Raw genomic sequence first — 17,868 nt, forward strand, 5'->3', positions numbered from 1 at the left:
AGCTCCAGGAGGGGGCTTTCATAAGAACGCATCTGGCCTCACTGAGGGAGATGTGACCTCCTTTCCCCGCACACCCACGGCTCTGTGCGACATGCCCGTCCCGTGTCCCCACTGCTGCGCGACCCTTCCTCCTCCAGTGCCTCAGGTGAGCCCACTGCCACTCCCGCTCGGGCTCAGGGAGGAACCACCCTGCAACTGCCGGGCCCACCTGCGCATGCGTCAGCCGCCACCGGCTGCCGTTCGCAGCCTGGCCGCACGGGGGCGCTGGCCGGCCTGGCGCCCTCGCGGCCTGGCGCCGCAGCTGAGGAAGTGGTTCTGGGTCGGGCTCGTGACGGGGGTCGTGATGGCGGCGGCCTCGGCTGCGGCGGCCGGGGGTGGTGGAGGGGAGCGCAGCAGCACCCGGGAGCGGCTTCTGGCGGCGCTGGAGGATCTCGAGCTCTTGGCCAGGTACCGCGCTGTGCCCCTGTGCTCGGATGGGAGGGCCCCGGGTGGCGGCTGGGCGCCGGGGGTGGGGTGAGGTGAGGTGACGGAGCTCGTCGCTGAGCGTCCGTGGAGCCTCCGATGAGGGCGGCGGGAGGAGCGGGTGTCCCTGGGGTTGGGCTGGGAGGGAATCGGGTAGAATCGAATTGGCCCTGCCCGGCCTGGCCCGACCTCTCGCTGGTGTGCGGGGCGAGAGCAGGGCCAGGCCCGTGTGCACGCGCTTCCAGGCTCTCCTGCAGTCCCCAGGCCGGCTCCTGCTGGAGGGGAGGGAGTTGGTCCGGCGCTGCGTTCTCCTCCGTAGCTTTTACCCCAGAGCGCCTTATTTCTTAGAGCAGGAGAGCATGCTGTTATTCTTAGAGCATTCTACCACCTAATTTGCTGTCTTGCTTGACAGCCTGCGTTTCCTGGAAAATGCTTGCATGCACGCATCTCCCTCCCCTTCCCCCTTAGATTTTAGGCTTTTTATTAGTCACTAAAAATTATGTTTAACTCAGAAATTTGTAGGTGGTGTTGCATGACTCAAGCCGTTCTGGTCATTGCCAGCATTAGTGTTAAACTCAAAGTAGGCTGCAGAGCTTGCCTTTGGAGTAATTCTCAGATACTTTTTCCATGCTCTTTGAGGCCGGTCTGATGACCCTCACCCAGGCTGGCCACCGTGTTGTAGAGTTCAATTAAACTGTTTCCTAGTCATTTTCCTCCTCTCGAGAGAGTAGGAGCTTAGGAAAACTTTTTCACATGGAATAACCCACACTGTTTACGCGGCTGGCTCACTCTGTATGATTACCCCTGGTACAAGAAGGAAAATACATTGGTCAGTTGATCTTGTTTTCTTAATAAGTTTTATTTTCAGGTTTAGATTTTATTGTGACATATGGGTTGCTAGAGAACATGTGTTTGTAGAGAAAGAAATAAAACAAAATCCCGTTGCTCTTTATTTGTTGTGTTTTTTGTGTTTTTTTTTTTTTTTATGGTTTTCTTTTTAATCTTGGGACTGTTTAGACCATTTGGACTATTCTACAATAATGAATCCCGAGCAACCCTCAAAAATATTTAGTGAATCTGCCTATTGACCAGCAAACTGTTGCAGCACTGTGGAGCTGGGCCTTTCCCAGTCATGATACTGGTTTGCTGGTATGGGCAAACATTAAGCAACAGTCTGTAGCCTTTGCATAGTTTTGAATCCGTGTCTGTGTGTTTTCTGGCTAACACGTAGCAGAATTACAACCCTCCATGCCACCAGCTTTGGTGGTGGTAGCTGATCTATTCATAACATTTTGTTTGCTACTGCTCAGTGGTTGGTAAGGTAGAATAAAGCTTTAGTGATAATGACAACTTTCTTTATTATCTAGCTGTGTAAAATCATTTTAGTATTTAGGAGTGACCAAGAGACATAGGCCAACAAGTTACTCAGAGCTTTAGTAGTGAGGGGCTTTTTCAGATATTTTAACAAGCACCTATTTTCATTTTAAGGTTCTGGCCCCAGTGCTGAATGAGTCATACATCCCACTCAGCTGTTTGCACTGAAACAAGCAGAGAATCTGTTCCAAGGACAGTGTCCTCAGATAGACAGTTACTCATGCCATTAGAAGCCAAATAAGTTTGCTGAGTTTACAGAAATGCCTTTTTATGTTGTGGTCTTGTTGCTTAGTGAGTTCCCTCCAAGGTTCTTGATGGCTTTTCAGAATGGTGACAAAGTAAATGGGTACCTGGAAGTGTGATCAAGATACTAGTTTGAGAAGCACTTCTAACCAAGCACCTGAAGATTATTATCTTTTTAAATTGTATTTCTATGTGTTTGATATACAACTAATACACTATTGTAGAAATACTTGTAGTAAAAGTAGTTTCACAGCAAACTCTTTAGGTGCTTGGAAGTGTAGACTTAATTGCTCTAAGCCCAAGTGTGAAACTTGCTCTGTTTGGAAAAAAAATGGAGAAAAAATAGAGAACTAAAATGGTGAGGACAACTTTCACACCCTCTTACAACAAAGGCAGTATAAGTAGGATATGAATGTGGCTTACTGTGCTGTTTCTTCTTTCAGCTTCTGTTTGTCTTGCGTAGTTTGGCAAGAACTCGGCACATTTATTGAGTATAAATGTACAAGTGCTTCATGAGCTCAAAGAACAAAGAAAATGTGCTTCAATCATGAGACTATTCATAGAATTACTCTTAGTTGAGAAATCCTTGCCAACACTGTACTATAAAATACTCAAGTCCATGCATATAGTTTTGTAATGATATCAGTACACTGACAATTTGGGGATGACTTGTGGTTTACAAATAATGACCTAGAAAATTGTGCAAACACCAATTTTGAGTTTTCCTTTCAGGGAGCTAATTGAAATTTTGGCAATTTCAAGAAACCAGAAGCTTCCACAAGCAGGAGAGGAGACCCAGGTAAGCTGACTTTCTAAACTGTATTTCTTTGTGTAAGCAAAATGCTTCTATATCTGGACCACCACTCTCTTTCTCCCTTTATTCTTGTCTGTGCTGAGCATAGCTAATGGTGATGATTAGGTTTTGGCCCCACTACAAAGGCATTCTTGGTCCTCATGTTGTTTGCTTGTTTGTTTGTTCATTTTGATGTATGCTTCTTAGGCTGCTTTTGCAAACAGAGGGAAGAAATTTTGTTTAATTTTCATGCAAACAGAAATACTCTATGAATGTCAGTGGCTCTTCTTTACAGCCTGATTGAGGGTGTATTGTTACTCCAGCTAAATTAAAAGTTCTGCAAAACTCTTGTTCAATAGATCCTGGAACTGCTGATTCAGAGAGATGGAGAGTTTCAAGAGCTAATGAAGCTGGCAGTTGATCAGGGGAAAACCCATCATGAAATGCAGCTTTTAGAAAAGGTAGTAGAAAAGAGGGATAATGATATTCAGCAGCTGCAGAAACAACTAAAAGAAGCAGAGCACATACTGGTAAGTTCATAATGATGTGCTTGCTTTTGAGAACCTACTTGTGAAAAGGTGGCTCTGGAGGAAGTGGTGTTGTGTTTGAGAAGATTTAAATATTTAAAACTTCATAAAAGCTTAGTGGTTTGGCTTTATTTTTCAGTAGTCATATTCTCTTTAGTTATCATGGTATTCAGTTTTGGTTTATAATGCTAATTTTCTTCCAAACCTACTTTATTTCCGTATATTTTGAAAATGTTCACTGAACAGTTTCTTTCTTAAAATGCAATTAAACGCAAGGGTTTTATTCATGAAGCTGACTTTGTGTAGTTTAGAAATTAAAAATGCTTTGAAGGTTTGGTTTGTTTCATTTTTTTATTATTCTTTTTTTTACAACTAGGCAACAGCTGTTTATCAAGCAAAGGAAAAGCTGAAATCAATTGAAAAAGCAAGAAAAGGTGGGTATCCATGATCATACATCCTAGGTAAATGCAATTGTAAACAAAGTTGCTCATGAGCTTGAGTTAGTGTTATTTTATTTATTTTCATCTACTATTACAGATTTCAGATGCTTTGTGTGTAAACAAATTTCCATTTCATTATGAACCTATAAACAGAATAAAGGCAGGAATTAGTATTTTTTTGGTGGCAAACATGTCTTGAATTCAACTGTCTCAGCACTCTTCTTGGACTGATAATAGTCTGTCTGGTTACGCAGCTGCCTCTCACCAAATTGCTTCAGCAGGTTTGCTGAGGAAAGGAAGAGAATGCTTTGTGTATGCATGCACTGTATTTGAAAGACTGGCTAGCTAGTGGTACTGGTTGTACCTGTGTCGTGGTTTAAACCCAGTCAGGTAATTCGTTCGCTCACTTCCCCCCCTTTCTTGCCCTCTCCCTGCTCTCGGAGGGACGGAGAGGAGAATCGAAAAGAATGCAACTCCCACGGGTTGAGATAAGAACAGTTTAGTTAGTAACTAAGGTATAACACAAATCACTACTGCTACCACCAATGATAATAATGATAAAGGAAATAACAAGGGAAGAGAATACAACACCTCACCACCAGCCAACTGTATTTCAGCCCGAAAGACTGACCGATACCTCCTCCAACCCCCCAGTCTCCCAGCCCTTCCGGCTAACTCCCAGTTGCATCCTGGGCATGACGTGCTGTGGTATGGAATACTTCTTTGGTCAGTTTGGGTCAGGTGTCCTGTCTCTGCTTCCTCCTGGCCTCCCCTCCTCCCTGGCAGAGCATGAGGCTCACAAAGTCCTTGGCCAAACCAAAACATCACTTGTTATCAGCTCTAGCTGAAAGTCAAAACACTGCACTGCACCAGCTACCAAGAAGGGGAAAAATGACTGCTACTGCTGAACCCAGGACAACCTGTAACAATTTCTGACATTATGGCACTTACCAAGTGAAACTTACTTCTTTGTTTTTTTTGGGGGGAGGCATTTTCTTAATGTTTGGGTTTGTTTTTTTTTTTACGTGTCTTTCATCATCTTGTTACACCTTTTTTATCTAAAAAAATAGAGGAATTTCATTAAGCTTATGTTACTGTAATACATGCACATATTTAGAAGGGCTGCTACATGTATGCCCTACAATTATTAAACCAACAAAAAATTTCTTTACTACAGAAAATTCCATAATAAAGCAGGTGCTAAAAGTTTCTTACAAATTGTGCTTGTCAAGTACACTGCTGAAGAGATTGGTTTGTGTTTTTCACAGCGTTAAAGATCTGTTGCCATTAAAAGTGTAGTGAACTTGTGGCTGTAAAATCAGTTCACTGTAAAGGTCAGCCTTGCATAGTCTAAGAATCCTCTAAGTAGTCACTGCATTTGAGATATGCTCTTAATGTTTGACAAAATTACATTCCCAATCTTCTAGCTATTAATGCCCAGTATTCTGAAATAATTAAATGATGCAGCTTCTTGTGAATATAGTAACTTCTCTTCCATTCTTCCAGGTGCCATTTCTTCTGAAGAAATAATTAAATATGCCCATAGGATCAGTGCTAGCAATGCTGTGTGTGCCCCTCTCACATGGGTGCCAGGTAACCATCATGTTTATGGCAACAAGTTTTTTTTATAATGAAGCGTACCTTTTCTTACAATGCTTTTATACAGTGATGAACACCGGGGTTTATTAGAATAACATTGTTTTCACCTCTTCTAGCTTATATTTTCAATGAAAAATAGATATCCAAAGTCCTGTAGACTTTGTTATGTACATCTTCAAAAGGCTATGAAACTTCACATTCCATTAACTGACTGCTCTCCTCTGCTCTTTGTTTGCTTTTTTCCGTGGAATGTTGGCCCCAATTGTAAGTTAGAACCAAGTATGTTGAAGGCTTTTCCATGTGCTTAGTTATTTTCCCTTATGCCCCTTATAATAATCTTTTCAGAGGATGTTAGTAATCAGTAGAGTCGGAAGCAGGGCTTCCATCATGCCAGGTTTCAATTTTCAGGACTATCCTTCTTGTCCAAAATGAGAAAGTGAGGGTTTTTTGTTTTTTTGTTTTCCAATTCCTGCCCTTGCTGTTTAGCTGTGAAGTAGCAGGGAAAGCAAAGATATCCTCTAAACATGGGGTTTTTTGGTTGTTTTATTTTTGTTTTTTTTTTGTTGTTGTGGCTTTTTTAATGTGCTTTTTTGCCAGGTCTGAATGAACAAAAAAAGTGAAAGGCACAGACTTGGATTTTAACAAAACAGATGTGATGCTCATTGCTGATCTAATCAATCAGAGTATGGTTTCTTTGGTCAGGAAACTAGGCACTGAAGAAAAAGTTAATGTCTGCAAGACAATTGCTAAATATTTAAAAACATTCCTTTTTTTTTTTTAAAGGGGACCCACGTAGGCCATATCCTACAGATCTGGAAATGAGGAGTGGTCTCTTGGGTCAGATGAACAACCCATCCACCAATGGAGTTAATGGCCACTTACCAGGGGATGCACTTGCTGCGGGCAGACTGCCAGGTAAGAGAAACTGTTTTGTTTGCTTTTCTTTATTCCTTGTACAGTCATAGCAATTATACATTTGCAAAGGCAAATCAGAGTAAAGATAATGAAAATTATGGCCAGTGGTGTTCCCTAGCAGCGATCATGTAGTAAATAGAGTTAACATTTACAAATTGCATAAATTTTACTTCATGTTAAATCATACTGCAGACACTACAGCTAAGTGTAAGCAAAAGTCACTGAATTACCCTTCAATTCACTTAAATTGCTGTAAATTAAGTGATATCGAATGATATTAGAAAGCAGCATTTCCAAAGCAATCTTTTCTTAGTAGTGATGACAAAGTATGGGATTGTGAAAGCTGTATTTGGAAGAAAAGTTTATTGTCACCCGCTACTTTCCTTTAAGTCTATGCTGCATATAGCAAGACTCTTTGCTTAGAAGTTCTGGATTGAAAAGATGCTGCAAAGGACAGCTTGTGAGGTAGTACCTTGAGTGTAGGAATTGGGCTTTATAGTCCCTTACCTTAATTGCTTAGTGAAATGGGCACTTCCATTGACTGTAGTGGAATTCATTCATTCATGCTAAAATAGAATTTAGCACTAAATTATAGTAACTGAATCAAGAATCCAGTGATTCTGTACCTGTGCAGCATTAATCTACCATGGTTAGACTAAATTGTGGATGATTCTTAGTTTCATAGAGCTGTAACAGTTCTTACCTGACTGTTAAGCCACTTTCAGGTGGTCTGAAAGCTTGTTTTCAAAAATTGTACTAAGTACATTGAAAACCTCTGTACTATGACTCCATTGGAGAAATAGTAAACTTGGATTTAGTGTTTCTCATCATCTCTCTAATGCTATTATCACCTCTTAGGAAGTGCCTTGAAGTTCTGCACCATCTTGCTTTCTAAACCTCTGGCCTTGGATAAAATGGGTCAGTGAGCTAATAGGAGTGGGACCCTGACATCTGTCTATAGCAGCCCACCAGGAAAATGCTGAGGATGGGCCCATGTACTACCTTTTCTGTTTTCTTCTCAAACATGGTCAGAGTACAAGTTAAGGTTGTGTTTTCCTCATGGAGTTTGAGCATTTATTTGCTTAAGTTTCAGTAGAGGCCATTCTGGCTGGCTCCTCTGCCTCAGAGGATGCAGATTTGCTCCTTTTACTTTTGAGTTGTGTCTCTGTAAGAACCAAAAGCCCACTTTTCAGGACTTTTCCTTGAGAAGCTGGAAAATGTGGGATTTATACACCTAAGTAAAGTTGTTATTTGAATCTGTATTTCCTATGTCAGGGGAAATCCTCTTAATTACTAGACTAACAGGTAAAAAGGAAACATCAAAACTTCATTTAAAAGAAAGTAGAGGCTGCCCTACTTTCTTTTGCCCTACTTTTCAGCATTTTGTATAGGGATCCTGCATCTGTTGGTGTGTGGAGGCATGTCCTGAGAATGCTCATTATGGGATTTAGCTCTTCTAGAGACTTTTGCAGGGACATACTGGGTTATTGAGTCCTTAGGGAGTGTGCAAGCCAGCCACTGTGCTGCTTGGTAGCCTGAAAACTTGGAGGCTGCTTAGCACATACATTCAGCCTGGTTTAATAATGGACTAGTTCTAGCATTGAAGTATGGCCACAAAATGTAGAACACTGGCTTTTATTCTCAGCTGGTTCAAATAAAGTTGTTTAACTTCACCAAAGGTGGTATGAGACCACCTTGTACTGTTGTTGGCCTTCCTAAAGCTGTCACAGAACTAGCACAAAGGCTGCATTCTGCCGTGGTATCTGCTGGTGGGTCAGATTTGTACAGGTAGGTAATGCATCTGGTATTAGGGAACTGTAACTGTAGTTCATACGTGGAGAACTTGAAGATCAGAAGCTACTATGTGTGTGGAGAGTTCTGAGTTAGATAGCACCTGAGTGAGCATACATCACCCCTAGATGACCCCCCTGCTTAGAGAGTGCACTGTTTTTCTGTACTCAAAGTAACATGTGCATGGGTTTTTGTTCACTTCTGACTACCTAATTATTTTTAATTCTTGATGTAAGTGGAGATAGCTGGTTTCTCCTATGGGATAGTCTTAGCTGTGGTGCCTGGTAGTAAGTGGAAAAGAATTGAAGCACAGCAGTAGGAGCATAAATTAAAAAGAAGGGAGAAGAAATGGCATATAGATGCATAGTGCAGCTTTGAAATGGGAACTGTTTGTGGGGGGCAAGGAAGGAAGAGACTAAGAAGTGTGGGAAGAGGGTGGGTTGGTAGGGAGTACAGTGTGTAATGGTTTTGCAAGTTGTAGAAGAGAAGAAACAGCCAGAGGGGAGAGAAGTCAGAGGTAACTGAAGCTGGCCTCGCTGGGGCACAGTGGGGCATTCCCACTTCAAGTATCTCTGTGGCCCTGGTTTTGTAGTAGGACCCTCGTCTCCTTTGCTCTTGGTATGCCATATTTGCTGTTGGGAAAAATGATAACCAAGGTATTTTCAGTGAAATTTGGATAAAACCTTTTATTTTGAATTTCTAGTCTAGCTTAAGGTTTTAGTTTTTTTTTAATCTAATATTTTCCTCTATTTTTGCATACTGACAGAGGGTGATCATTTTCATTACTGCCAGTGGTTGTGAATGTTAAGGCAGTTCAAACTGTGCTTTGAAGGTGAAAAGCTCTGTATGCATATATACTGTTTTGAAGAGGAGTGATGAGAGATCAAGAGCCATCTACATAAGTGGGCCTCTCAGGCAGCGTAGGCTTTTACAGTGATGGAGGGTTTCAGCTGTCCAGAATTCAGGAAGGATTTTAAGATTAATTTTAAACTGGAGTTCTGGCTGGGCTGTCTTCTTGCATTTGTTGATATACAAAGCTGATTGTTTGATAATGCCCCTTTTTTTTCCAGATGTGCTGGCTCCTCAGTATCCTTGGCAGTCAAGTGATATGTCAATGAACATGCTACCTCCTAATCATAGTAATGACTTCATGTTGGAGCCTCCAGGACACAATAAAGAGAATGAAGATGATGTAGAAGTTATGTCAACAGACTCCTCAAGCAGCAGCAGTGACTCAGACTAGGTACAAGAGGGACAGTATCCCTAGTAGACCTTTCCTGTGGTAAAGGTAGGTTGGGTGCTGTTCATCGTAAGACACAATATCCTTTTATTACACTGGTGGCCCTGTGTAGGGAGAAGATAACAGCTGGCTCAGAAATAGGGTGACTAATTTATAAATCATGGACTTTTTAGAATATTTTTTTGCATTAGATATTCAAGTAAAATGACTGGGAGCTTTCTGCTGGAGGAGAGATGTCACATTTCCAGCGATTATGTAAATGTGTGAATGTGTATGTTTGCAAGAGACATGGTGTGTATATATATATATGTTTACTATACATTAGATGACAGAAGTTCCTGGGAAAAAAGGTGTAAGGGGAATCCCCATGTATGTTAGTAACTTTACTGTTTTGATGATGGCCTTTCTATGGCACAGAAATGAGACATGACATTTATAATTTTAATATCTTTTTTTTTTGTCACTGCCTAAATCCATGTTTTTGAGCCGAGAACAAAAACATGGGAATAAGGTGTAAGGAAAAAAGTTTGTAATTATTGTAATATATAATGATTTGTCATAAATAAACTTAGCTTTGATCTAACTTCTCGTTTCTTTTTGCAGACTTAAATCTTGAATGAGTTACTGTGTAACTTCAGTACTCATCACATTTTATCCCAGTATGTGGTTGAATTCTGGAGTTTCAGAAGTTTGTACTCATTTTTCCCCTTTGCAAAATGCCAAGTCAGTATTAGAAGCAGCTGAGGAGTCACAAACTGAGAGCCTGCCCTTTTCAGCTGAGCTTTGCCAGGTACATGCATAACTGGGCAGACGCTGAGGCAGCCATGTGGACTGCCCATCCATTTGCAAGGCTTCTGGTTAAGCATCCTGGGCCCCCGGAGATGACATGCTTGGGGCACACTGCAGGTTCAGCTCCTTCCAGTTCAAAGTACTCATTCTTGTCTATAATTTTTCAGTTCTTTGAACCTGATGATTTGTTTACTTCAGCTGTTGCATTTCCTGCCTCAGCTACAATGTTCTTTCATCTTTCCAAAGGCACTTGGCTTTGCTTTCCCTGGTCTGTTTCGCTCAAGGAGTTATTTTACAATGGCTACTTTTCTCTTAAGTAAACCTCTGATCAGATCAGAAACTAATGTGAACTGTTGCTCATGGCAGTTACAGGTTTCTGCCCTGCAGTGAGGCTTCCTGAAGGACAGATCACAAATTTACTCCACACTGCCATTTTGTAGATTTCTCACAGGAAGTATCTGATAAATCAGGTACTTCATTGTTTGTTCGGAGAATCTTCCAAGTATTGCTGTCAGTAATGCTGCCACATATGATCAACAGACATACAAATCCCATAAGGATGTAGACATGAAAAGGACTTCAGTCAGGTTCAGTTGCATAATATAGGGCAGTGCTTTTTTGTTTTTAAGAGAAATTGGGAATTTGGTTTTGTCTCAGCTGTTCCTTTTGGAAGTATTTTTAGTTACTAAAATTTCACTTCTATTCTGCAGTCTGAAGTTTTCCATATAAATACATATTTTGACTTTTGTTTAGTATCCTGTTTTTCTTCTTTGGAGTTTATCCCCAATGTCTTCATAAGAGGACTGTATTAAGATGAATTTTTAATTCATGTTAACTCAAATACACCTGCCCCATGTCAATCATTCTAGTTAATCTTGGCTACCCCTGTTCTAGTTCACATTGTTTTTCTTAAACATGCGTGACCAGAATCATACACAATATTGCAAAATGCAGCTACTCATTGCTTTGTACCGTGGGATTAGTATTTTCTTCCCTAAATGCCCCTCTCTCAACACATCTTACGACATGGCCACAGGTCACTAGTCTCTTGTCTTCTCATTTGTAAGAACATACTTTTCTTGGCATGAAATACAAATAGAGATAATTAATAGTGATGGGAAGTGTAATGTACAGTCTACCCAAAACTCTTACATGGCTTTATCGTGTGATTCACTGTGGAGGTGGGCGATTGTTTCCAGACATAAGGATGAACAGAAGCAATGAACACTTTTTTTTTTTTTTCTCCTGGGTTGCTTGTTAGTCTGTTGAAGGATTAAAAGGGACCAAATGGGACCAGTGTGGTGTTACATCTAAGAAACAGGTAAGACAACAACTCTGCACACAGTTCACTTAGCATAGAATCAGACTCTGGGTATAAGATACATCCTAATGAGTTTCTTTCCATCAGTGCTCCAAACCATATGCTGTTCAGGAGTATTTTTCTCAATACTGGATAACTATAATGCTATTTTAGGTGAATTTTGTCTATTACAGTAAGTTAAACAAACCATATTTGTGTTCTCTTATTAAGTGGCTTAAATGTGTACCCAATAGATTTTACTGTTTAGCAAATGTACCAAAAATCAAAGTAAACATAACATTTAGTTGAAAACACTGAGCCTTAGCAGCAAAAAAATTATTGAGAATCAAACTTCCTGGGGAAAAAAAAAGTACAAATGCATGATACATACAAACCAAGTTACTTAAGTTAGGGATTGCTGACAGCTGGTTGCAGTAGTGCACTGTAGTAGTTTCATCAGTCCACTTAGAAAGGATGCAGAAGCCCTGACATATGGTGATACTGTTTGTGTCCTCATTTCAGTAATTGCTTGTGTATTTACAACAGATAGAATGAATATAACCATTAATGGTATCAAAATATTTATTGTATGACAAACCATTCTACAGTGACCCCTGTTTCCCCATCAGGAGCCAAATGCCTTCTAAAATTTAAAATTGCACTAGATCATATTAAATAATGGCAATTTTTTTTTTTCCTGTTTAGTCTTTGAGACAGATGGGCATGACATCTGTCAGCTCTTCCTACAGCCTCTTTGTTGACAGCTGAATGGAATAATTTTCAGTGTACATAAAGTTGCTTTCAAGAAGAAAACCTCCACTTTTGAATAGAAAAAAATAAGCTTTCTACAAAGATACAGCGGTAAAGGAATTTTCAGTGATATTCCCCATTTCAAAACTGCTTTATAACATTATCTTCTTTATTCACTTCAGAGAAAGAATATGTCCTAAGTAGCATGTAGTTAATACTTCACATTCTAAGCAAGGAGGCTTGCAATAATTAAGCAGCATTCTTACACCTCGTATCACTCTGCTTCTCAGGAAAAAGAGCTATCTCTGAGCTCTAAACCATTCAAGCTCATTTATTTTAAGAACTGACAAGTCAATTCATAATTTTAGACAATTTTAATCTTTAAATATTGTGCTTAACTTTAATTTCTTTTGAATAAAACATATCTCAGAACATTTTGTACAACAGTTGGAAACAGACAAAACCTGTGTTTTAAAAGAAGCCCAAAGAGAAAAAAATGAGGCAATTAGTGATTTTTTTAAAAAAGTCATATCCTAAAATGAATTGCTGATGTTCTAATGAACTACAGCTGGAAAAGAATCAAATCTGGTTACAGATCCTGGAAAAATTAAAAATATAAACTCATTGGTTTTGCACAATTTTTTGTATGTCATGATTTCATTGCCTCTGTTCAATCATTTCATCACATCAAACTGAAAATGAACAATTCTATCAAATCCAGCCGCCATACAGAATTGTACTGACTGTGCTGTTTAGAACCTACAACCCTCTTTAGCCCCAAAGTATGGCTGTCTACTGTAGAGCTACACCTATCAATCAAGATTAGTTTGTGTGATGTTATTTGTGTCAGCTTATTTGTGTTCAGCCTAGCAGAACACTTTAGGCACCTCTCCAGTTCTAATAGTTCTAATTGAACTATTAAGAGTTTAGTAACCTGATCAGGAATTAAGATCAACTGTAGAGATCTGGAACACCTCTTCAGGTAAATTTTAATGTAACTGAGGCTGCAAACAGAACCCTGTAAGGAAAGAGGGTGGCAAGAAGGATGGGAATCTTCACCCCCTGCAATAAACCTTTCATCATTAATGTTGACAATCCTTTTCATGTTTGTAGTACTCTTTCAAGTATATACTGTCTGCAGAATGAGGCATTGTCTGTAGAACGTGACTTCTGTTCATGACAGTATCTTAACTGAAGCTACAAGACAAGGCTAAGTTTAAAAATTTGTCCAAGATTTATAATTAATTATTTACAATTATAAGGAAAGCAGCATGATACACAAAGAAGTTTTACATAGCAGGACACTGTCTTAAAAAAAGTTCCTCTTGAGCCTGATGCTGCAACTGTTACCAAGGGGGTATGTTTCTCTAACTTCTGCTCTGACTTCTGCTGCTCTTCCATATAAAGATTAACCAGCTAAAACACTCTGAGATTTATATTAAAGAAGACAGTCACTGTTAACCACAACAGCTAGAAATAGCTGTGGAATGAGAGACAACTGTCACATGAAATACGGTCAAAGCACTGAAACATCTGGCATCCTTTTGGCTTTGGAAAGGGTGGTATATTCACATGGGCAGAGAGAACATGAGGTATCCTTTTCTCTTTTACACCAAAAAGCATGTCTTTCATTTGGCTTGTTACATCATGTGCCATTATTTTTTACCCCAGTTGGTGACTTCCTGTGTACCCCTTCAGATGATCAAGCTCTTCTGTAAAGGGATTGTAACCTTGCTCTCTTAAACAGCGTAAGGCCCAGAACAGCTGATCTGCTGGAGGAAATTCATCCCACTTAACCCATTCCCAACCTGCAGGGAAAAAATGAAAAAAAAAAAAAGGAAAAAGAAAAAGCCAGAGAATGAAATAATGTGCACTTGCAACACAGAAAACCAACAGTATCCTGGACTGATTCAAAAGGAGTGTGACCAGCAGGTCAAGGAAGGTGGTTCTCCCTCTACTCTGCTCTCCTGAGACCCCACCTGCAGTATTGTTTCCAGCTTGGGTCCCCAACACAAGAGGGATGTGGACCTGCTGGAGTGAGTATGGAGGAGGGCCATCAAGATGTTCAGAGGGCTGGAGCACCTCTTCTACAGAGACAGGTTGAGAGAGTTGGGCTTGTTCAGCCTGGACAAGGCTCAGGGTACATGTTAAAGCAGCTTCCAGTGACTAAACGGAGCCTACAAATAATCTGGAGAGGGACCTTTTAGAAGGGCATGTAGAGATATGACAAGGGGGAATGGCTTTAAACTGGCAGAGGGGAGATTTAGAATTTAGCTTAGATATAAGGAAGAAGCTCTTCCCTGTAAGGGTGGTGAGGTGCTGGCACAGGCTGCCCAGAGAAGCTGTGGCTGCCCCAGCCTGGCAGTGTTCAAGGCCAGGTTGGACGGGGCTTGGAGCAACATGGTCTAGTGGAAAGTGTCCCTGCCCAGGGCAGGAGGGGTTGGAACTGGATGCACTTTAAGGTCCCTTCCAACCCAAACTATTCTGTGATTGTACGATAATCATGTAACAATTCCGCCTCTGCAAGTCCGGACGGACTGCACAGAAATTACCAACACAGTTACTTTAAATTCATTACTTTCCTTAAGCCTTGACCCTACCAGAAGTGAGCGTCTGCTCAGCTCTGCGGAATAAAGGTGCCAGCAGCCACCCCCCGCCCTCGGTCGGTCACAGCGTGTGGCCACGCACGTAAACGGGAAACCGACCTCCAGGGTGCGTTTTGATGCAACGGGCACCCCCCTCCCACGCTGCCGCCCCTCACCCTCGTTCTTCTCGGGCTCGCGGTTGCGCGGCTCCGCACCCGGCTCCGCCTCCCCCTTCATGAGGACCGTGACGTAGTGGTACCGCGCGGCGGTGCAGAACGAGTTGACGGTGGAGGCGAAGCGCACGTTGCGCAGCCGCAGCGCCGCCTCCTCCAGCGTTTCCCGCGCCGCGCACTCGGCCAGGCTTTCCCTGCGGGAAGAGAAAGGCACGGCACGGCACGGCCGCCTCAGGACACGGCGCGCGTACCGGCGGGGCCGCGGGGAGGGTGTGGGATGGGGGGTCTCGGGGCTCCTACCCGAACTCCAGGTGGCCTCCGGGGAGCTGATAGGTGCCGGCCCCCACTGGGCCTTTCCTCTTGCCCAGGAGGACGCAGTCGGGGTGCGCGGCGCTGGTGATCACCACCCCCACGCCGACCCCGGGCCTCGGGGGCTGCGCCGCCTCGCCCATGGTAACCGTGGGCGCTCGGAGAGGCTCCGCCCTTCTCAGGCCCGGCGGGTGGGGGGCGGCTCCGCCAACCGGGCCGCGGCCCGATTCTGGGTGGCCGGTGCCTGGGGAGGGGAGGGCGCTGGGGGGGGGGGGAGCACGCAGGGTGCGCGTGAGCGCTGCGGGTGGTGGCGGCGGAGCCGTTGTGGGAGGCCGCGAGCCGTGGTGCCCTGAGGGCCGAGCCTGCCGCGGGAGAGGCGGGGCGCTAGGGGGCGCTGTGCCCAGGGAGGCTGCCGGCAGCCTGTGAGGGGAGCAGCGCCCTGCGCCAGGCGGACTGGTGAAGAGAGGTGGGTTTGCAGTTGGTGCTGCCGGCTGTTCGCCCTCTGAATGCGCGGAGCAGCCACTGGGAACTCGGAAAGCATTTGTGCAAATGAGGGGCATCTAAAGCCAAAGAAGACGCAGCTCGGTTCCGTGGAGGTCAGGGTGCCAGTTGGTCTATCACTGTAGATGTGTTCCTCTTAAGAAGTGCCCCTTCTTCTGTTGGGTAGAGTCTGGTACCAGGGAGTCCGTTCTGAAACTTAAAAAAGAAGCTACAAACAGAGCTCCAAGGGCAGAATGACAGTTCCTGACTGACAAGAAATCAGAATTTCAGCTACCAAATAATCCCTTCATTTTCACATTTGATTCTACAATTATGTAGAATACAAGGTACAAACTTTCATGTTCCTTGCAAACAACTGTAAAGTTTGTCAGGCCTTCCCCAGCCTGTTGATCACAACACAGATATGAGCTATTATTCCTTTGCAGTACTTTCAAATAGAGGGGGTTTTTTTGTAAGGTTTTAAAATACGCATATACAGCTTTTTTTCATTTCCTTATGAAAGCCACAGGGCCAAACTGGCTGAAGATTAATCAGTACTTATTTTGTGGTATTATTTTTTTGCCTGAATGGGCTCAGTATGGCATCAGATGAGTCCCAGTGTTGGCATGAAGGAAGCATTAAGAGTCCATTCATGGGCAGGCAGCAAGGCTGCCCTTTGACAGTATTTGGCTGCACTCTTTAGCTGCAGTGTCAGCCCACACCCTGAATTACTGACATCAGTGAATAAACAGAATAAGAATCTTGGGCAAATTGCCCAGCTGATTTTTTTTTTTTTGTAAACCAAGCTTGTTCCTTTATATCTGCCCTGCTGTACAGCTGGAGTATCTTATCTCCAGGTTAAGCATCAGTCAGTTATGTCACTTCTGTATTTACATTTTAAGATGTCAGTGATCCTACAAAAGTCTTATCAAAGGCTTCTCCTCACCCACTAAACTCATTCTGGTTGAATGCATTAAAACACTGAGACTGTTTATCTGAACAACGAAAACATTCTGCTTTCTGTGTATACCATCTTCCTGTACCTTGTACGAAATGGCACCTACAAATGAGTCTGAGGGTGGCCACTGTCATTCTACTCATCTTTTTAAATACAAAAATATTTATGACTGTAAATATACAGTCATTATGCTTGTTAAAATGCTAGCAGTATACAATTTGTTACAAATATCATGTAGAATATAAAAATGTTTTTCTGAAAAACTAATACTTTTCAGTAGGCTAAGGTTTTCCCTTTCTCTCTACCATCCTATTGATCACAAGGATGTGAAATACTACTCCTTTGCAGGACTTGAAAATAGGTTTGTTGGTTTTTTTTTGTAAGGACGGTTTTGAAATAATGCTTTTATACAGATGTTTGTATTTAATAGTTTCAATTTTTTTTTTTCATCTTACATTTGGGTAATTAATGTAAAGAATACTTATGAAAATAAAATGAAAATGCATTTTGTTGACTGAATCTCTTCTAATCTGTTTCACTTTAGGAATTATTTAGGCATACACTCAGGTTTTGCACAGACTATGAAGTAAATATAGGCCAGTATTTATGATTTTGATAGTGAACAGACACATACTGAAGAAAAGGGATGGGAAGAAGCCAAGAATAACGAAGTAAAAATGCATCTTCTATAATAAGTAGGATGTTGAAAAGCTTGCAAGATTATGATTTATAGGCTTTTTCATCTGACAAAGTACTTCTGTGAGGTGAACAGCTAAAGCAGTGTATTCAAATCAGCATGTGTCCAGGCTGCTATGGAAGCAGAGGCACCTACTTTTCAGGCCCAAGGTTACTCATGCTGCTGCTATTGAAGTGGCTGTGCAGTGAACTGGATGAGTAAACTCATCCAGCTCCAAAAAAAAGCCCCACTTTTTTTTTCATGAATTTGTTTTCTAGCATGCTGTGGGCAGCACAGGGAGGGGATGGGACAGAATTAGATCAGATTAAACAGCACAAAATCAAACCTGACTCAGCAAACTGGGAAAAGATTATTTTATGAGCAGGATGGGTTCCCTGATAACATTTACAGCTCAAGTACATAAGTGATTGAATTGGCACAAGGGAGACAGCAAGTAAAGCATC

At 42.1% G+C, this 17,868-nt stretch overlaps 2 protein-coding genes across 2 annotated transcripts; one reads left to right on the forward strand and one right to left on the reverse strand.

The window, feature by feature from the left end:
* The first annotated feature begins 311 nt into the window (after positions 1-311).
* Positions 312-9,967, forward strand: MED4 (mediator complex subunit 4). Its single transcript, XM_062607359.1, has 7 exons — positions 312-447; positions 2,812-2,878; positions 3,232-3,402; positions 3,776-3,833; positions 5,346-5,432; positions 6,222-6,353; positions 9,215-9,967. The coding sequence occupies exons 1-7, from the start codon at positions 344-346 to the stop codon at positions 9,385-9,387; spliced, it is 792 nt and encodes a 263-aa protein (XP_062463343.1). The 5' UTR covers positions 312-343; the 3' UTR covers positions 9,388-9,967.
* A 2,571-nt stretch (positions 9,968-12,538) lies between these two features.
* Positions 12,539-15,559, reverse strand: NUDT15 (nudix hydrolase 15). Its single transcript, XM_062607360.1, has 3 exons — positions 15,282-15,559; positions 14,985-15,175; positions 12,539-14,031 (listed from the first exon to the last, which is right to left on the reverse strand). The coding sequence occupies exons 1-3, from the start codon at positions 15,431-15,433 to the stop codon at positions 13,886-13,888; spliced, it is 489 nt and encodes a 162-aa protein (XP_062463344.1). The 5' UTR covers positions 15,434-15,559; the 3' UTR covers positions 12,539-13,885.
* Between the last annotated feature and the right edge of the window lie 2,309 nt (positions 15,560-17,868).

Source organism: Pezoporus occidentalis, unplaced genomic scaffold, assembly GCF_034315485.1.
Source record: "Pezoporus occidentalis ecotype Australia unplaced genomic scaffold, CSIRO_AGI_Poc_V1 ctg122, whole genome shotgun sequence".
NCBI classification, from domain to species: Eukaryota; Metazoa; Chordata; class Aves; order Psittaciformes; family Psittacidae; genus Pezoporus; species Pezoporus occidentalis.

Coding starts and splice junctions, on each gene's coding strand:
- MED4 (XM_062607359.1), top strand. CDS start 344: ATGGCGGCGGCCTCGGCTGCGGCGGCCGGGGGTGGTGGAGGGGAGCGC. Junction 448..2,811: donor GATCTCGAGCTCTTGGCCAG/GTACCGCGCTGT, acceptor TTTTCCTTTCAG/GGAGCTAATTGAAATTTTGG. Junction 5,433..6,221: donor CCCTCTCACATGGGTGCCAG/GTAACCATCATG, acceptor TTTTTTTTAAAG/GGGACCCACGTAGGCCATAT.
- NUDT15 (XM_062607360.1), bottom strand. CDS start 15,433: ATGGGCGAGGCGGCGCAGCCCCCGAGGCCCGGGGTCGGCGTGGGGGTG. Junction 15,176..15,281: donor GGAGGCCACCTGGAGTTCGG/GTAGGAGCCCCG, acceptor CTCTTCCCGCAG/GGAAAGCCTGGCCGAGTGCG. Junction 14,032..14,984: donor CGAGCCCGAGAAGAACGAGG/GTGAGGGGCGGC, acceptor TTTTCCCTGCAG/GTTGGGAATGGGTTAAGTGG.